The sequence below is a fragment of the Perissodus microlepis genome, chromosome 9 (assembly GCF_051167445.1).
Source record: "Perissodus microlepis isolate ML-2025 ecotype Zambia chromosome 9, ASM5116744v1, whole genome shotgun sequence".
In the NCBI taxonomy this organism is placed as follows: domain Eukaryota; kingdom Metazoa; phylum Chordata; class Actinopteri; order Cichliformes; family Cichlidae; genus Perissodus; species Perissodus microlepis.
Window position 1 is genome coordinate 11229538 of NC_140469.1, and position 20322 is coordinate 11249859.

Here is a 20322-nt window from a genome sequence, read left to right on the forward strand (position 1 = left end):
CTTCACCTCTCACTGGTCCCTGTCCTCTTTTCTCAGTGTCCTTTTGTTGTCTTGAAGTCTCCAGCAAACACAGTCCGTTTCTTCTCTGTTTCTCTTCAGTATTTTCCTTTTGGATTAAGTCCCAGCCTGAGTTTTTCTTTGAAAGAAGCCTCTAGTGTCCATTCTTATATTTCAGTACATAACTGAAACCAATTTAGTCGAGGAGGGTAAGAACAGCCTGCACTTTCGCCGTCCATGTTTCATCACGTGGTTTCTTCTTCTCTGTTGATCCTTTCAGTCGTCTATTTCAAGATTACTCCAAGCATGGCAAATCTGACAATCAGTGTCCAGTGCTTTCCCACCGTTCAACTGTCCAGCCTGTCATTCACAGTGCACGTTTCCATCTCGTAGTTCCTTCCATGCTGCTGGTCCCGTCAGTTTGGTTTCGGTGTTAACGGTTCAGTTGCACTATCTTTTGCCTGCTATTAATTCTTCCCAAATCCACGATGTTCTGTTGGTCTTCATCAGAAGATTAACTGTCCTTTGAGCTTCTTCTCAGGATCGGGACAAGTGGGAGGTCAAGCTGTAAAATTTTAAACCAAACTTTGGCTTGTTTTCTCCCAATTATGTTAATCTATGGTTTTGCTGCTATGCTCACAATTCTAGGTTGAGAAAAGTCCACCTTTATCTATTTGGGGCCTATATATATTGACACACTAAACCATAGCATTAATATCATTTTCATTTCTTTCCTTAAAGCCTCCATTGCTTCATGTGGCCAGAGTCTGCCTCTTCTGTTTTTCTCTCTGGGTGCTCACTCCTTATATGGGCATGCAAACTTCCTGTCACACACACACACACACAGCCCCCACCTTTTCTTTCTTTCAGGAACACAGAGCCACGCGGCTCTCATGCACTTCACCAAGCCCCCCTCTCTGCAGCTTCTTGAGACAGAGAGAGAGAGACGCTTTTCCTTTTTTCTCTACCACAAACAAAAGCAAGCCTGTACATGCAAGCTTTTAAACAATATAAGCGCTCTCAATGTAATTTACACTTTATTTACATACACGGGTAATTTACATTCTATTTACATACACGGGTAATTTACATTCTATTTACATACACGGGCCCGTATAAACGTATGAAAACACCATATGCCAGAACAACTTATCTTCTTCATTTCTCTACCGGTGTTCCTAAGTTTTTCGACTAATTTAAAAGCATCTTTCAGCCCAGGGCCGCGCCTTGCTAATCAATTAAACCCGCTTCGAGGACGCCCCCGCCGAGAGCGGTCAGATTCCTAAGCCCTACTTAATTTATAACTGCTTCCCGCCAGGCAACAAGGACCTCCACCAGCCACGTGAAATATCACAGTTCACGCTTTTGGCTTTACTTAAAGTTCACAAGTCCCCGACGTTGAATAGTCGCAGCCGGGTCGCACCCTGTCAATCAAACAGCGCAGTAAGGAAAGTGATCCCCTTGATCACTTTAGTTTTTAAGGGGGGCTCGAAATCCCCCGGGTACCACCCGAGCTTTTAACCTGACCGTGCGTCCACGATCAGGGGTCGCCGCCACACGCTGAGCAACTGCACTCTTAGGGGCCGCGCCCCAGTCCTAAGACAATTTATTCAAGTGTATTATAAGCATCACTCCCGGGTCTTAGCCCGCGGTTATTTCGACGCCCGAACCGCGTTCTGCTGATCAATCAGACCGAATACCCTAAACTACTGGTTGGCTGGCTGGCCTCCCCAGTCAACCCACATCACTTTAAACACACACCGTATTGACTTAAACACATAACCTCTTAACTCAAAATTCACCCCCAAAATAAACAGCAATAAATTTAGTCAGTCCAATATTCCCCAAACTTTTATCACTAATTACCCCAAAATCACCACGGACACAGACCAGAAGCTCTACTGAGTGAACATTTAATTTAGCTTAATTTCCAATTTAGCACCTTTGGATATTTCTTGAATCAACAGGTGGTGCTTACCTCCTATTTCGGGGCCCATCACTCAGTCGACCTCCTGACTGTCCGTCTGTTTGACACCACTATACCTCAGCCAAACTCCATTTGTCCCTCCTCAAACCGGGTTTTCGGCACCAAGACTGTCGTGGTTCGATTTTTTGAGGAAGAGACATACGACTGGAAGTCCATAGTGGGTCAACACAAATTATTTTATTGAAACACACAGTACAGTGTGAGAAGAAACTTGCAACAGCCACCCTACAATCTTCCAATCTCCCTCGAGCAGACCGCTCCCCATCCTTATATTACCCTGATGACATCACAGCTAGATCTTACTGGAAATGATAACAGTTCCAAAGTTCTCCTTATATAGACATCCGATACTACTTTCGAAACAAACAAGTGTGTGATATGTTGTGCAATTTTGTGAGACTGTGTGTCCAACCGAGAGATTGTCCTGAGACGACCTCCCTGTTCTTAGTACGTGCAGGAGTGAACGTGCGTACTTTCCATGACTCTCTATGTGCATGTTGGTGTGGGCCTGAATATGTGTGTAAGTGAATGTAGAAGGCCCTACTGGACCCACAGCTTCGAGAGGTGTGAATACACTGATATGGATACCATTTGCAACAGCTTAAGCAGATAGAAAGAATGATAGAGAACAACAATAGACTAATTAAAGTGATGATAATATACATACATTAATATTTTGCTCAGATTACCATAGATATAATTCAGAGATTATTCTGTCAACTGGTTCGACAATGATGAATGATTGATCAATGATAGTTCTGATTATAAATTGTCACCCTAAGAATACAAAATAAAATATCTCTTGTCCACACTATCCACCAAAGAAAAGGGGCAAAGTGTACAAGAGGGAGCGCTTCACGCCTCTTGTGAGCCCTAATGCACCGATCGGTGAGGAGTGGACTTCCGAGTGTGAGAATGCATTCAGAACTCTGATCAAGAAATTGACGTCTGCGCCCATCCTTGCTTTTGCAAATCCACAACTACCATATGTTGTACATACTGACGCTTGTCACTCAGAGTTGTCGCGTATGCCAGTCGAGGTCTTTCCAAGAGTGAGAGAAACTATCCCACGCACAAGCTCGAATTCTTGGCCTTAAAATTGGCCATTTGTGAAAAGTTCAGTGATTTCCTTTATGCGTCAAGTTTCACTGTGCTTACCAACAACAACCCCCTCACATACGTCTTGACATCTGTGAAGTTAGATGCTGCTGGTCATCGCTGGTTAGCCGCTCTTTCTACTTACCAGTTTACCATCAAGTACGGAGCAGGGCAGGCCAACCACGATGCAGATGGGTTATCTTTAAAATTGTTTTTGTTTTTTAACATATATTTCTAGTTAGAGAAATTTAAGAGGGTTATCCCTCAAAACTTTAAATACAAAAAAGTTGCACAAACTAGTTTCCCACCAAAGGAAATTTATTTTGAGTGTCTTCATAGTTTTATTTTTGAAATACACCAATTTCTATACACTGCAGGAAAAACGAAAATAAATATTATAGTGCAAATTTGCAAAAAAGCAGCATGTGCATCAAAATAAACTATTTCCAGCAGTGCAATATTAGTCCTAAGCATCCCAGAAATGACACAGAAAGTCATGAAGTCAAACATAACTTTTAAAAACACCAGTATAAGCTCATGAGGCCTTGATGGTAAAAAAAAAACTACATTTCCGCGAAAATGACGTCACTTCCGGTTTCGGGCAGGTCATGGCGGACATGCAATAGTTCGTGCTGATGGACGTAGGAAGTGTTATGAACAGCTGATCGGATCGGCAAAGCGTGTTTCTGGAATATTATGTTTTTGTTGCTGCAAGTGCTTTTTATGCAGTTTTTGCAAAGCTATATGTGGAAGGAAACTGTGACCTGGGACAAGCTGATGGCATAAGATGTAAGTACAACTCCTCCGGTTTCATATGCAAAAAAAATTATTGCTCTAGCTCACGTGGTTGCAGTGCTACCGGGATTTAAAAATAGTTACGCAAATCGGAGCGTCACCCTCATTCAGAGCGGCCTGTCCAGGGATGGTGTCCTGTACAGGAAGTGGTCTGAGCGAGGCGAACTGGTGTATCAGTTGGTCTTACCCAAACAGTTCAGAGAGAGGGCACTGCAAGGAGTGCATGATGATGTCCGATTATCTATCCCTTGAGCTGGATGATAGAGACACAAGAAACATTTTAGTCATCACCGACCACTTTACAAAATTTGCTGTGGCGGTGCCGACTAGGGATCAGAAAGCCAGAACTGTTGCGAAGGCTTTATGGGAGAACTTTATTGTTCACTACGGGTTCCCCAGTCGTCTGCTCAGCAACCAGGGCAGGGACTTTGAGTATAAGACGATCAGAGAACTCTGCACACTGATAGGAGCAGACAAAGTCCGCACCATCCCCAGGGAAACCCAGTGGAACGGTTTAACTGGACCCTCCTTGGTATGCTAGGGACCCTGGAAAAGAGAGACAAATATCATTGGAGAGATTTTGTCAAACCTTTGGTCCACGCATACAATTGCACGAGAAACAATACAACAGGCTATTCGCCTTACGAACTAATGTTTGGTAGGCAGCCCAGACTGCCAATTGATCTTGTCCCTTGTGTGGGTGTGGTGTTTTTCTCCGCCTCCTCCTCTCTTGCTCCACCCCTCTGTCTCTCTCTTGCTCTTCTCTCTCCCCAGGACACAGCTGCTGCTCATTGGACTCATTTACCACCTGGGCCCAGTCAGCAATCACCTCTCTGAGGTCATATAAGCTGGGGATGAGCTGTGAGCAGGGTGGGGGTGTTCTTGGTGTGTAGTTATCCTGCCTGAAGTGTGGAGTTGTGGAAACAGTATAGCTACTTTACGTTAGTAGTGTGGGCTTGTGGGCCTCGGCAGCAGTAAAGCTAGCTGCTGCTAGTGATAGGGTGAGCTTGTGGGCCCCTGGAAGTGCCTCCTCGTGGTGTGGAGTTTTTGTTTGGTTGTTGTGTTCTTTGTTGTTGCAACCTTTTTTCCTTTTTCCAAGTGTTATTGGTAAAACGGCGTTGCTGGCTCTTTATGTTAAGATTATCTATAATAAAGACTATTTTATTTACTAAAAACACCTGTCTGTTTTCCTTTCATTCTGTTCTGGACTCATTTGTTACTGGTCCCCTCACTCGCATGCCTAGACCCCTTCGGGGGGGACGTAACACCTGGGAATCCAACCTGATATGGCAAGTCACAAGACCCACTTAGAGTATGTCAAGGGCCTTCGTCAACGCTACTCATTAGCTGCTAAAAATGCCAAGAAGATGGGAGAGAAGAACAAGGCTAGGTTTGACAGGGAGATCAGGGTAGCTGAACTCTTAGAAGGGGATAGGGTCTTAGTGAGAAACGTGAATATCAGGGGGAAACACAAACTGGCAGATCAGTGGGAACAGAAAATCCATGTTGTTGTCAGACAGATTAGCAACAGTCCTGTTTATGTAGTCAAACCTGAGACAGGGGAGGGGCCACACTGTACGTTGCATAGAGACCTTCTTTTGCCGTGCGGGTTCCTACCTGTAACTGAGATCAGAGAGCAAAGTTCTACCACTGACGCATCGAGAAAAATGAGACTGAGGGGCAAAACAACAAAAGGCGCGCAAGGGGACACTGATTGTCAGGAGGACGAGTCATACAGTGATGAAGATGAACTGTATCCTAATACATGGGTGCCAGAAATCATCACGAAGAGTCCTTTCCTGCAGAGGGAAGGAGGCTTCAATGAGCTTCAGCCAGTTTCCAGGGTATTAAACCCAGACACCCCTTCTGCACACTTACCCGAGAGACCTACTCACGAGCTTCAACCAGGAACTCCTCTTGTTAGCTCTGAGAATAGTGGTTCAGTTACACATCCTACTGTAGGACTGTAGGACTCCAGACCATATTGTCATTGATATTCCTGAACCTGATGTGACACATATCTCACCTGTTGGAGAGAACACAGATCTCATCACCACAGACCCTGTAGTTGCAGACACTGACAATGTAGTATCTGGGAGTCAAGAGTCCGAGAACACAAGTGTCAGGCGTTCCGCTAGGGAGAGACGTCCGCCTCGGAAACTCACCTACGATGAGCTGGGGGAGCCTTTAACCCTTTAAGACCTACCATAGAACCAAGTCCGCCAGAGCTTATAGTATATTTTTACATGCTGTGGAGCCATTTTTTGGAGCATTTCAAGTTGCTATACATCAATACAACCATTATAGCCCAAATTTTAATAATATGTCTGCATTAAGTGCATAGTAATTACATAAATTGCAAAAAAGTGCAATAAACTACAAAAAAATTGAAAATCGTTTTTGTTTTTTTAACATATATTTCTAGTTAGAGAAATTTAAGAGGCTTATCCCTCAAAACTGTAAATACAAAAAAGTTGCACAAACTAGTTTCCCACCAAAGGAAATTTATTTTAAGTGTCTTCATAGTTTTATTTTTGAGATACACCAATTTTCATATGCTGCAGGAAAAATGAAAAAATATATTATAGTGCAAATTTGCAAAATAACAGCATATGCATCAAAATAAAATATTTCCAGCAGTGCAATATGAGTCCTCAGCATCCCAGAAACGACACAGAAAGTCATAAAGTCAAACATAACTTTTAAAAACACAAGTATAGGCTCATAAGGCCACGATGGTAAAAAACTACATTTCCGCATACTGACGTCATTCCGGTTTCGGGCAGGTCATGCCGGACATGCGATAGTTCACGCTGATGGACGTAGGAAGTGTTACAAACAGCTGATCGGATCGGCAAAGCGTGTTTCTGGAATATTATGTTTTTGTTGCTGCAAGTGCTTTTTATGCAGTTTTTGCAAAGCTATATGTGGAAGGAAACTGTGACCTAGGACAAGCTGATGGCATAAGATGTAAGTACAACTCCTCCGGTTTCATATGCAAAAAAAATTATTGCGCTAGCTTACCTGGTTGCAGTGCTACCGGGATTTAAAAATAGTTACGCAAAATGGAGCGTGTCCGCCCCGACCGGCTTTAAAGGGTTAACCTTGGCCATCAGTTCATTCTTTCAGGCTTTAGGGGCTGCTATTTCATACGTGTCTGTACCTGTAGGGGCAGGTATGCATGCTGGGACTCATGCAGTCTAGAGGGGGAGAATGTAACCCTGGTAAGATTTACAGCAATCTAGTACAGTAGTACAGGGTTCTTTGAATGCATCGTAGTTCTTGTCTGATAGTTTAATTTCCGGGCTTGCCCTGAAGGAATCATCTGCAGCTTGGTGCGCATGAAGGTGTGGTGTAGGGGAACAAGACGGCAAGGAAAAAACTCCATGCTGCCGCGGAGCACGGTTTTCCAGTTGAAAGAGAAAAAAGAGGTTCAATTAACATTTGTGAGAGAGCTGCCGTTAGCGGTGAACCACAGACGGGTACCTACCTCAAAGGAGTCGGAGTGGTTCTATGAACTTTTTGAACTGTTCTGACTGTTTTTTCTTTTTTTTTGAGGAACAGTTCCATGTGTGCCGAGTGAGGAGCTGGTATCGTGGGTCTAAGACACTGTTGCTGCTGTGGAGGCCTTCTGTGTGTCAGGACGCCGACACGTTGATGCCTGCCTTACCAGGAGGGCGGTAGGGAAAAAAACAAAAGGAAGCCCACCTGAGAGATACCTTATCATTTTATTTTGCTACTTTTTCCCCGCCTGAGATTCAGGTCGTTTTCAGTTCTCAACCCAAGACAGTGGGTGACTGAATAAACTGACGCCATAAGGAACTGGACACTCACATGTTATTTTCTTTTCTTTTTCCTTTTCTTTGGTGTGTTGAAATATTGTGTTTTCTTTCTTGTCTTACATCTATTTTGATTGTTTCAATTATTTTTGTGATGCATTTGAGATGGTTACTGCATTTGAAGGTATCCCTACATTGAGGATGAGCAAAGGGAACTGATCCAAAGAAAATATATATAAAGCAAACTTTGTTTCACAAATCTGTGGCTGTGTGTGTTATGTGGGTTGGAAGTCTTATTGCTCTTACAAAGTTGCTACTAGTGATGCGCGAATCATGAACGAATCGTTCAATACTCGAGAATCACTTTACTTACTCATGAATCATGATTCACAAGCCCAACTGACTCACTGACTCATCCCTGTTGCTGTTAGCAGCAATGTATCTAGCTTATAATTAAAATTGTGGAGAAAAACAACATCCTGTATCTTAACAAAAAAATTTCTGCTCTGAACTGGAAGAAAAAACCCTGAGTCGAAGCTCACATCAAAAAAATAGCTCCTTGGTTCACAGTAGCATCGCTCTGCTAACATGCTAACAGCACATTTGAGCTACTCACCCCCTCCCTCCTGTGCTGAATCATAGAGCGAACGAATCACTCACTCACTCACCCCCTCCCTCCTGGCTCACAGCTTCTTCTTCTTCTTGGTTGGCAACCAATGTTAAGGCGCATTACCGCCCCCTGGCTCACATTTCAGTGGACATTTAGATAAGAAAATATATATTTAACACATTTAAGGGAAATACTAATAAAATAAAAATAAACAAAATAAATGTTTATTAAGCAATTTTGATAGGAAATTGCTTAATTTTAGAAATGTTTTTGCTCTTTTTTTCTCTATAAAATACTTTTTTTTTTTTAGAATCATTCATCTTAGCAGTGGGATTTACATGAAAAGAGAAACAAATTAAGTTTGAGTGAAAATGTACATTTTTTGCACTCTCTGGTCAACTGACTTAGTGAATCAAATGACTCAAAAAACCCGATTCACTTTGGTGAGTGACTCATTAAAACTCGATTCAGTAAAAAGAATCAAATTTACCATCACTAGTTGCTACCGCCAATCTCCTTCCCAAACCTAGATTCGGATATTGCAGACATTGCACTTGGGCGAGCAGTATAGATCATCTCTTTATAGATAGAGGGACACACGTCCAGGTTACAAAAGCATCAAATGTTTTTTTTTACCAAACAAGTCCCAGTTTAGTCTCACAGTTTTAGAGTGAAATGAAGCAGAATTACAAAAAACCCTGTAAACTAGTGATCATCATATCAGAAAGAAGCAAACACTGAGAAACTCACTGACTAAACCACGAGATACACTATGTTTGGCCTTCCTGCTTATAACCCGCTGAAAGAGGAAGTGAGATATTTCTGGCTGTAATGCCAAGTGTCATATTTGGCTTTGTAAGTTCTGATACTTCTTCATCATCAGTGTGACTTTTTTCCTCTAAAAAACCTCAGATACTGATCAATACTGAATCATCAATACGAAATTGGTGATTACTCATTTGCAACAATATCAAAACCACCTGTGCTGTCTTCACACAGCTTTACACAGGCAGAAAACCAGTTCTTCACCCCAACAGCAGCTGAACACATGAACAGAGACCCCATTTAACACCACTGGGACCTCAAGCCAGTGGGACATACACATAAGGGGTCTCTTTTCAACTCCTTCATTTCTTGAGCCATACTGCTCAATCATCACCTGATTTTTTAAGTAAATAATTAAGTCATTAGCAGTAATCTGTAGTAATTAGGGTAGCCAGTAAGAAATGTTCAATCTCTAGTGATGGCCCGCTTGAAGCTGACGCTCCGGTGCGTGTGTCAAAAAAATCAACACACTGCTTCAGAAGCACTGTGTCAAAGCTTGATTCGTTTGGCCAGAGTCACGTGATCAGTGACGTCCGAAGCTTCATTTAGAACGTAACTGCTTCGGTGTCTGATTCAATGGTTTATAAGGAAGCGAATCATTTGTGGAGCGTTTTGATGGTGACAGATAGCGAACCACTGATCATTCCACTGAGAGATTTGGAGCCAGCGAGGAATAGAGGAGTTTTTGTTGTGTGGGAGAATTTTGAGTTGATTTTCGTCAATCGGGTGGGTTTTCCAGCTTTGTGTTCTGGCCGTTTGCTTTTGTTTTGTGCGTGTTTATTATATCTGAAAACGGGAAAAAGGTAAAATGTCAAAAATCTGCTTCCATAATATAAATATCATTAAATAACTTTTGAAAAACTTCCACTTGACTCTTTACATGTAATGTTGTAAAAATATATATTTTATTGTTTAATTAATCTGAAAATGTTAGTCTGCCAAATGTGCAGCAATTGAATTTATTTATTCTCTTTATCTGATAGTTTGTGTAAGTAAGTAGTAAGTAAGTAAGTAAAATTTATTTATATAGCGCTTTTCACAGATAAAAATCACAAAGTGCTTTACAACACAGGAAATGGGAATATAAAAACAATATAACAGTAAATAAAACAATGTAAAACAATAAAACTATAAAAACAGCATAAGAAGAAATTAATCAAATGCTTTTCTAAATAAAAATGTCTTCAGCTGTTTCTTAAAAGAATCAATGGAGTCCGTGCAGCGAAGAGACAGTGGGAGAGAATTCCACAACCGTGGTGCCACAGTCTGAAAGGCCCGATCACCACGAGTTTTAAAACGAGTGCGCGGTACCACCAGCAGTCTCTGATCTAATGACCTTAAAGCCCGAGAAGATGTATGTGGTTTCAGCAGGTCAGATAAATATTGAGGAGCCTGACCATGTAGGGCCCTAAAGGTTAGAACTAAAAGGTTAGAACTAAAATTTTAGTTCTAACCTGTGGGGCCCAGGTAGACTGTATAACTGCATCTCTACCAGTTTCTCTGCACTCCAGCCTCCTCTGTGCCATGTGAAGGGATTTCCCTTAAGGCAGGAGAAATTATCTCCACGAAAAGGAACGGGTTCGGCCATCGCACACTAGAACAAATTCTCTTCTTAAATAAAAATGAAAAAGGGCTACTTTAAATGCATCATGTTTTTAATTTGCAAGTTCATAAGCATTTTCCCTTTCCATTTCACAATCAATTCTACCCCCAGGTCAAAAATATGTCTGGGAAAATTTCCCTAATATAATATTATTTATTAATATACCTGTCTAGCGGTTAATTGCATAAGGGCATGGAGGCAGGACCTCACAGCAGAAGAATACTCCATAATGTGTTATACATTATCATATGTATATTATATGTAATGTGGTATTTTTCAATTATTGTATTTACCAACATCAAGAAGTCACAAGCAAAGAAAGACCACACAATGGTGCATGTTTAAACAAGGAGAGTTTACTGGTCAAGATTATTTATTAAACAAATAAACCACATTTTTTTAACCCCAAAAAATACACGTTCAAAGCAACACAACGGCGGCCCAATATCAGACAGAATTCCACTCTGTAGAGTGAGCAGTCATTATGAAGCAGTTGGTTTTATTTTGTGGATTCAAGCTGCTCTTCATATTTTTGGCCACCAGATGTCACCAGAGAGGACTGTGTTGAAAAGCTTCGAGTAATGAACCGTTTTTCAATACAAGCTTCAGTGCTTCAGAAAGCTTCATTTGGCCATCACTATCAATCGCCACATTTAATAAAAATGTTTGTTATGTGCATCAGTCTACACAGTTTGAAATCCACTCATATTTCAAATCTCATGTCTCCACATGCTGTGGTTATTCTGTGTTTTCTCTCCCCCTTGTCGCTCTGCCTGGGCGGAGCTCACTGCAGGCTGCCTTTGGCCCACGCACCTGGCTCTAATTCCTCAGCTGATTACTCCATGGCTATTTATGGCTGGGGCTCGGATCTTCTCATCGCTGGATGATTGTTTGAGACGCATTAGTGTTAGTTTCTGTATTTCATGAGTGAGTTTGCCTTTTGAGATTTATCTCTCTTTGTGAATAGTAGTGACGTGACGTTCTGTATCGAGGCTTCAAAGCTTGTGTCGAGTAATTGAGGGGGCGTTTCCGCGATGCACGTATCGAGGCTTGCTTCATTTATGGGAGGAGCTGAAAATGATGACGTCCGAAGCCTCGCTGCCCGGCTGTACCACGTGACTGGTTCATGAAGTGGTTCGAATTTTGCCGCGAGCTATGACAGCGATATAAACCCCTCAGAATTCATTCAAAATGTGGGTGTTTGATGGAGAGTTGCGGTTAGTGAGAGTTTGGAGGTTTAGGAGAGTGAGGAGAGAAAGTCAGGAGAGAATGGAGCCAGCTAAGAAGAGGAGGATGTCCTCCCCTGTGTGGGAACATTTTGATTTTATTCCTCCCAACAAGGTATGTAAATTTCTACAGAAGATGTATTTTCATAATACTGATGGTGCAATACAATTTATGTTAAGCTGTCTTTACTTTTGTACAAGGTGAAGTGTTTGCTATGTGCCAGGGAGCTGGGATATAACAACAACACCTCATCCATGCTTAGGCACTACAGAGCTTTGCATGAGAATAAGGGGAACACCGATTGTGGAGCAAGACCAGGTGAGCCATCAAATGCCATGATAATATAGCATGCAGTAATGTTACTAAATGATATAACAATATCATACAACTGTAATAAGTTACGTGTGTGATATTTATATTTGTGCTTTGTTTTTGTTGTCTTTCCTCAGGAGAACAATCTCAAATAGATGAAAACCTGGTTAGCATGGTGATTGAGGACTCCCAGCCATTTAGCATTGTGGAGGACAAAGGATTTAAAAGATTTGTTAAATCATTAAATCCTAGCTATGTTCTCCCCACTAAAAGGCCATAAAAGCAGTGAAAATTTTGTTTTTACAGAATAAAATGTGGGCAGGACTGAGGCTCAAAGCCTCAGTGTGTAGCTGTCCATACCTCAACGTTACAAAAGCACATCCACTGTCCACACCCCAACCACACCTCACCTCACAGTAAATGATCATTTCCATTTTAAGCATTTCCAAATAATCATTTTCCATACTGCCAGTATAAATATACACAGTATACTGCCATCACTACAATATAGATGTTTTACACACTCCTTTTGTTGTTGACGTTTACAGGCTGTGTGCAAAATGCCACACTCTTCAAATTCATGGCAACTAATATTTTTACGTCCAGTAGATGTCCTACTAGAGCAAATGAAGCTTCAAGAAGCTTTGCGCTGGGGTGAACCGATTGGATGAAAAGCTTCAGTGCTTCATGAAGCTTCATCTGCCCATCACTAGTGAATAGTCTCCCTGGACCTGCTGCCCACTTTCCTGCTTTGGATAACGAGCGTGTTGGTGTGTGGATTTATGTGGTGGAGCACAAGTGTGTGAGAGGACCTTTCCCTTCCCTCCCTGGACCCCTGGATCTTTCCCCCCACATGTATATATTGTGCACTTGGTGTTGTGTAAATTAACTGTCATATTGAACTTTGAATTCCAGTCTGCGCCTGAGTCCTCTCCCTACCCGTGACAGACAGGTGACTTACATTATGAACTTTTCCAAACAAAAGGTGTAACTTATCTTGACTTTATTGAACCTTCTCATAAGTAATAATCCTCTTTCTGTAAAACATCAGAAAACATTGAAAATATCAATATTAACGTTGTTGTGTAATTTATACAGTTCATAATTTCACGAAGGAATTATCATGTATCTGGGTCATTTGACCCAGTGTTTTGAGTTTTGTGTGTTTTGGTGTCATTTTTGTATTATGGTTTATGTCTTAGGCTCATTAGTAGTGTTTAGTTTTGTCTGTTTTGAGGTTCTTCTGTTCTCTGTTTGGTTCCTTGTCCATTAGGTTCCCCTTGTATCTCTGTCCTCTGTGTCCCCCTCTGTGCGTTTGTTTTTATGCGTTTGTTTTACTTTGATAGTCTCCTGTCTGGTGTGTGTCATGTTCAGTTTATTGGTTTAGTTTCTTGTATTTGACAGTCCAGAAAATATAATATAGTCACTCTACATCTGACCAGGTATCAGTTATTCAACTTAAACTAAATTTCAGTACTGGCAGGCAAAGTGTTTCCAAGGCAACAAGGTAAAGGAATAATATGATGTAGTCACACCATGTGACAGATGGCGGCACTGTGATTCACAAAGTCTCTTAAACATTTATGCAGGACAGCAGTCTTCTACTACTTTATAGTTAAACACTTGCACCTTTAAGGCTATATGTGCCTTGCTGCTCTTGTTGTCGTCATCTAACACATTTCTAACATAGTCTGTCCTCTCATCATCTTTTTCTCATTTCCTCTCTTCACTTTTATCATTATCTGTCACATCTTCTTGATTACTATGTGACAAATTGTCTACAAGAATGAAGCACACAGACCTGTTAACCTGCTTACCAACTGTTTTCCGCCCGTGTGGTGTTAAGGCACACCAGAGGTCAAAGCAGAGTATAAAAGACCAGGTCAGTAAAGAAACTGTAACAATCATGAAAATTGTGAAAGTTTAAATGGAGGCACAAAACGCACCTCTGTTTATGAAACTGTAACATTACAATTACAGTATCTTAGTTGAGTATGCCTAATGGCAGCATGTTAACATCCAGTACCTGAAATTAGGTTTAGGGTACGGATGTCACTTACAGAAATATCATGATATTGCAGGTGTACTGGCTAGTTAAGCCATACATCAAAACATTTGCATCGGCTCACTGACCGTGTTTCATTTTCACTAACAAACAAACCCATGTATTGCTCGTTAACATACATATCTAATCATCCAGTTGTGTAGCAGCATTCATGCATGGAGACATCAGAAATAGATAGAAAGGTGATTTAAGTGACTTTGAATGTCTGCTCCAAGTATTTCAAAACTTCTGATCTACTGGGATTTCCCCACACAGCCATCTCTAAGGTTCTCACTGGAAAACATCCAGTGAGTGATGGGGGAAAAAAACATGTTGATGATGCCAGACATTAGAGGAGAATTGGTCGACTACTTCAAACTTACAGAAAGCTGAAAGTTATGCAAATAACCACCCACAGAAGAGCATCTCTGATAGCACAACATAAAGATCATCGTGAAAGAATGGAGTGATCCTTGCTAATAACAGGTCAGGTTGTTGGTGGTGTAATGGATATTCAGCAGACTAAGCCACCATGTCACAATATTCAGATTATATCAGATTGTGTTTTTTTAATAATAGAATGAGTTTTACTCAAATGCCCTCCACAGCAGCTGTGATACAAAATGTTGCAAAATTAAGCAAAATTTTTCCAACACCGTGTTAAATCTCTGCCACAAAGAATTAAGACTGGCAAAAGGGAGGCCAACCCAATACTAACAATGTGTACCTAATAAAGTAAACATTGCACATCCCCATTTTTTAAATAAACAGTGTATTAGGAATTGTGAGGGTGTTAGTGTGATATTTACTGTGGGTTATAAGTAAAACTTCAGAGTAAAACATGATAAATTAATTTGGGAAGGTTAATAACTGTAAGAAGCTAATTTCATGCAACATTTTGCAGTTTTGCTTCTCCTCCAAGAACACAATATTTTGGCTCAATAAATACAAAAGTATATTTCACTTGAATGCCAAGCCATTAAAGAGAAAATTTGATAACTGTGCATCATCTTCATTTTAGGAACATTAAAAATAAAATATATATGATAAACTTATGATAAATACACAAAAATACACGAAATGATAAAAAATAATAATAAATATTTTACTGGAGATAAACAGCTAATCAAACTTCACTTCAAAGTACCTTTTTAAAAGAAATATTGTATGGAAGCGCTATTCTACAAATATATATATATATATATATATATATATATATATATATATATATATATATATATATATATATATATATGAACATCCTGAACGGGTTCTTTGTAATGAATTAGAAGAGAGCATTTTTCAACAACAGACACTTCCACACTCATTTCTTCTGCACTTGAGCGTAGATACACTCTGGGCCATCAGCTGTCTGTGATGGCCTGTCTCTGCTTTGAGTCTTACACATTTTGACCTGTGAATACACCAAATCCTGCTGCTGTGTGCTCTCCTGCAATCGGTCTAAAGAAGGTCCGGGTCTCTGCTTGGAGAAGTCAATCTGTCCATAATGGATGTCTTCGTTTTCTGCTGTTCTGGCTGCTTCTTGGAGAGAAAGACTCTGAAATCAAACACACCAAACTTGAGATGTAATGAAGAACTGGGAGAAAACTCTGTTTGACTCAATCAGTGATATAATTTGATACCTTCAGAGTAGCAACTTGATGCTTTGAAAGCAAGTAAAACACAAAAAAACAGGACGTTTAATCGCATTTCATGTGAGTGAGGAATCGGCTCCGTCTCACCCCATTAGAGCACTTTGTCCTCAGACTGCTGGTTTACATACTGGGAGGCAGAGTATTCAGCTTTCAGGCCCCTCTTCTGTGGAACCAGCTTCCAGTTTGGATGCAGGAGACACACACCCTCTCTACTTTTCTAAGATTTTTAAGATAAGATTTTCTTTTTAATAAAGCCTATAGTTAGGACTGGATCAGTGACCCTGAATCCTCCCTTATTACACTGCAGTTGGTATAGTCTGCTGGATGATTCCCATTATGTTGCTTTTTCACTCACTGTGCGTTTATATGCCACTCTCCATTTAATTATGTTTAATCTCTGGCTCTCTTCCACAGGGTGTCTTTGTCGTGTCTTCCTCCCCTCAGCCCAACCAGGTGCAGCAGATGGTGGCCCCTCCCTGAGCCTGGTTCTGCTGGAGGTTTCTTCTGGTTTAAAGGGAGTTTTTCCTTCCAAGTGCTTGCTTATAGGGCCTCATATGAATGTTGGGGTTTTTTGTCTGTTATTGTAGGGTCTTTACCTTACACTATAAAGCTCTTCATGAACCTGGCTTGGCGTTATATGAAAAAAATTAAACTGAATTGAAAAGACTGCAGTCACTATTGTGCAGTCATGTAAAAACCACAGTAAAGTTCAGTTTTCCCACCTGTGTCTGATCGGAAGCTCCATGTTTGACTGACTTCAGCCGCCTAAAGGAACAAGACAACTTTTAGCTTAACTGTAGAAGTAAAACGGAACTAAAAAGAACTAAAAAGAAATATATATATATATATATATATATATATATATATATATATATATATATATATATATATATATATATATATATATATATACACTTTACTATACTTTACTATAGTAAAGTATAGTAAAGTAAAATTACTTTCCTGAAACGTTCAAGTATGAGTGACTCAACCCTGAAGTTTCTTCAGTGCAGAAACAATTATCTGACTCATTAACGGACTCATGTTGTGCTATGTTGCCACCTTGTGGCCACCAGCAGGAATGACACAACCCTGAGTAGCTGTCCAACTTTACGTTTGATTTTGATGTCATGTTAACTTAAAATCTACTTCTGCGACCATATAAATGTAAAATGCACACCAAAATATCCTAATTTTGTCTGAGACATTCACCCAAAATATAACAATTTACAGTATTTAGGCAAAATATAAGACAATGTTGTAAAATACCTAATACAAACAAATAAACAAAGTGATGAACAAGCTACTCACAATGCTAAAAAAAATTATTAAAATAGGTTAAGAAACAGACACTTACCAAATGATGAAAACCAAAAAAATAAGTGTGATGATCCCAAGGATCCCTCCAACAGCAGCCCACCACGTATCAGTTCCTAAGGAAACACATGTTGAGTCTTTCTGCTCGGTATACTCAGTGTTCATTCATATATGTCCAGCCTCCTTATTTTACTTTCCCCTGCTGTTTGCACTTGTACTTTGCGAAGATGTTCAACCGTGATGAACAGCTGACTACCTACATTTTTCTGAAAAGATTTATCCCATTCCTGATTATTTTTGATTAATCTGTTTAGAATTGAGCCTTTTCATCTATCATTCTACATTTACCTGAAATATTAAGATGAGTCTCTGCTGATGTCTGATTACCCAGATCATTAGTGGCCACACAGTAATAAACTCCTCCATCTGTTACATTGAAGCTGTAAATCTCTCCTTCAGATACTTTCACAGCTCCATCTCTGCTCTTCTTGAACCAGGTGAAGCTGCTGACTGGAGGTTTGGCTCTGCTGGAGCAGGTCAGGTTCACCCAGCTGCCTGCTGACACCAAACCTGATGGACTGATGGATGCTGAGGTGTCTTTAGGAGAATCTGGAGAAAAAGATTAACACATATCCCCATTATTCATTATAAACAGAATGATAAATAATGGGGATCCCGTCAATCATGATATGTTGACAGGATCCAACAACAAACTCTGATTGTCTTACATGAAACACTGAGAGTTTCTTCTGTCTTTGCTGTCCTGGTGTCTCTTCTTTGGTTCACAGGATATCTGGCAGAGCAGCTGATCTTCTTTCCATCATGTGTGTCTGACAGAGTGATGTTCTGCTGGATTTTAGTTGTAAAGCTTCCATCTGTGTTTTGCTCTATTTTGTTGGGAGAGTCTTGTTGGAGATTCCAGGTGAGTTGAGGAGGGGAGTGTGGACAGGGAGTGAGAGCTGAGCAGGTTATAGCGACAGACTCCTTCTCCTTCAGATCACCTGGGATTGTAATATTGGGCCTCCAAGGAGAATCTGTGGTTTCAAATCACAAACATATTAGAAATGAAGAGCACACTACACTTTATACATGTTTAAATCTTCAAACTTCATCCTGTGATCTCGTTATCCAAAATTCATAGATAATTTTAGAAATCAGATCCTGAGCAGAGCAAACATTATAAATAAGGAAATATAAACACCATTCAGGCTATTAAGACAATAATTGTGACTGTAATATAGTATATCCTCAAAAGATATAGACAAAGAAAAAAAATCTAACAATCAAGAACAAAACTACAAAATTATTGTTTGCTTTAACTATGAAAAAGCAAGAATTCGTTACCTCTGACTGTTATTTGAAGAGGATCACAAGAAGCTGTTGCCTTGAATGTTTCACTGTCTACTCTGAAGAAGTATGTGTCTGTGTATGTTGTGGTTAAATTAGAAAACAGAGTGGTGCAGTCTCTCTGACTCAGGTTCCCAGTAATATTCATTGGATAGATGCTAACTGCTCCACTGCTGTTGAAGATCACATTGTTTGGATAAATGCCAAATCTAGAATCATTTTTAATCCACACTCCAAAGGTTTTTCTTGTGCTGATAAATTTCTGTTCGTCTTTGGGTCTGAAGCTACATGGGATTTGCAAACAAGATCCACTCAGTGCTTCCAGCTTCTCTGGTGCAGTTATGGAGAGTGCTGGTTCTTTTGTACAGTCTGCCAAAGCACCTGTAAATACAATTCATGGATTAAGTTATTCACATATTAATACTGTACTGTAGTCCAGGCGAGACTTAAAACATAATCTTAGATTAAATGATTCAATTACATTGATTTTTGTATCTGTGTGTATATTACACAATCACAGGTTTTAACAGAGCTCATCTAGAGCTCAATTAGACATAAAGGGTTACTGATTATTTCTTTTTCTTTTGTCATGATTCAGTTTTTAAATTAGACATTAAAAGTGTAGTTGATTTAATATACTTTCTTTATTTTCTTTCGTTGTATAAGCTGTAGGTGTTACAAGCTGTAGCTTCAGCCAACACCCTTTCAGTCATTTGACTTCTTCTTCTGTTATCATTTAAATTCTTGTTTTGTAAACAAACCAAAGAGAAATTACCAATTAAAGAATTTCAATTTCAAGTTAGAACAATAACAGTTGGAAAAAGTAGCTGTAGGTTCACTTTTTCTTCCAAATAAAATTCACATTTTAAATGATTTCAATATAAGTGAACAAACGGCTCACCTGAAACAAAGAGGAGAACCGATAACATGCCGACTGTCACCATGTTCACAAACTCCTTCCCTGCATTTTAATACACAAACACAAAGACATCTGTTTATCTAATCATTCCACACATGAAGTTTTAAAACAGCACTGACAGTCTGTTAAAGTTGTTTCACAAGAGAACTTCCCCTATTTAACAACATAGTTTTTCTTAGCAGTGATCTCTCTGAATCTATAATCACACAGTTCATGTAAAACAACAACACAACTAAGTAAAATTTAATACATATTACATTTAAAATTACTTAATGCATCTTTCATTTAAGTAAAAGAATAAATAATTATTAGTTTTAGAGAGTAACAGTGAAATGTTTCCTTACCAAGTGAACGAGTGATTTCACAGAGAAATTAGGGTTTTTTAGCACAGTTACAGTGAACCATGTAGCCTGACTGCTGTTAAAAAGAAGGAAGTTCAGAAGGAGAACATGCTCTTTAAGAAAGTGTCCTAAGGCCAGCCTGCTTGGTTGCAAAGCTGCTACGGGCATGGCATCACATGATGCTCTGACCGAAGCAGGAAAATAGTCACTTATCTGTCCTTCCTGTTAATATCCTGTGATAAAGGAAGTCAAAGATTACAACATCGTTAAAGTCTCAAAGTACTTACAAACCATCAAAGAACTTCTTTACTAACTTGAGTTATTCTAAGGTTTTGTGCTTTTATACTATATATTTAATAACATGAATGAAATTATATCTGTCATGTTTCACTAAGAGTGGATTCAAAGGAGCAAACCAACTCAGTCGTACAAACACGTGAAAAAGTTGATTTATGGTGAATTAAAG

At 39.9% G+C, this 20322-nt stretch overlaps 1 protein-coding gene across 1 annotated transcript; it reads right to left on the bottom strand.

Moving 5' to 3' along the window:
- Positions 1-15544: 15544 nt before the first annotated feature.
- LOC146380121 (B-cell receptor CD22-like) lies at positions 15545-19985 on the bottom strand. Its single transcript, XM_084939002.1, has 8 exons — positions 19860-19985; positions 19498-19557; positions 18594-18977; positions 17978-18283; positions 17598-17858; positions 17290-17365; positions 16655-16697; positions 15545-15835 (listed from the first exon to the last, which is right to left on the bottom strand). The coding sequence occupies exons 2-8, from the start codon at positions 19538-19540 to the stop codon at positions 15602-15604; spliced, it is 1347 nt and encodes a 448-aa protein (XP_084795128.1). The 5' UTR covers positions 19541-19557; positions 19860-19985; the 3' UTR covers positions 15545-15601.
- Between the last annotated feature and the right edge of the window lie 337 nt (positions 19986-20322).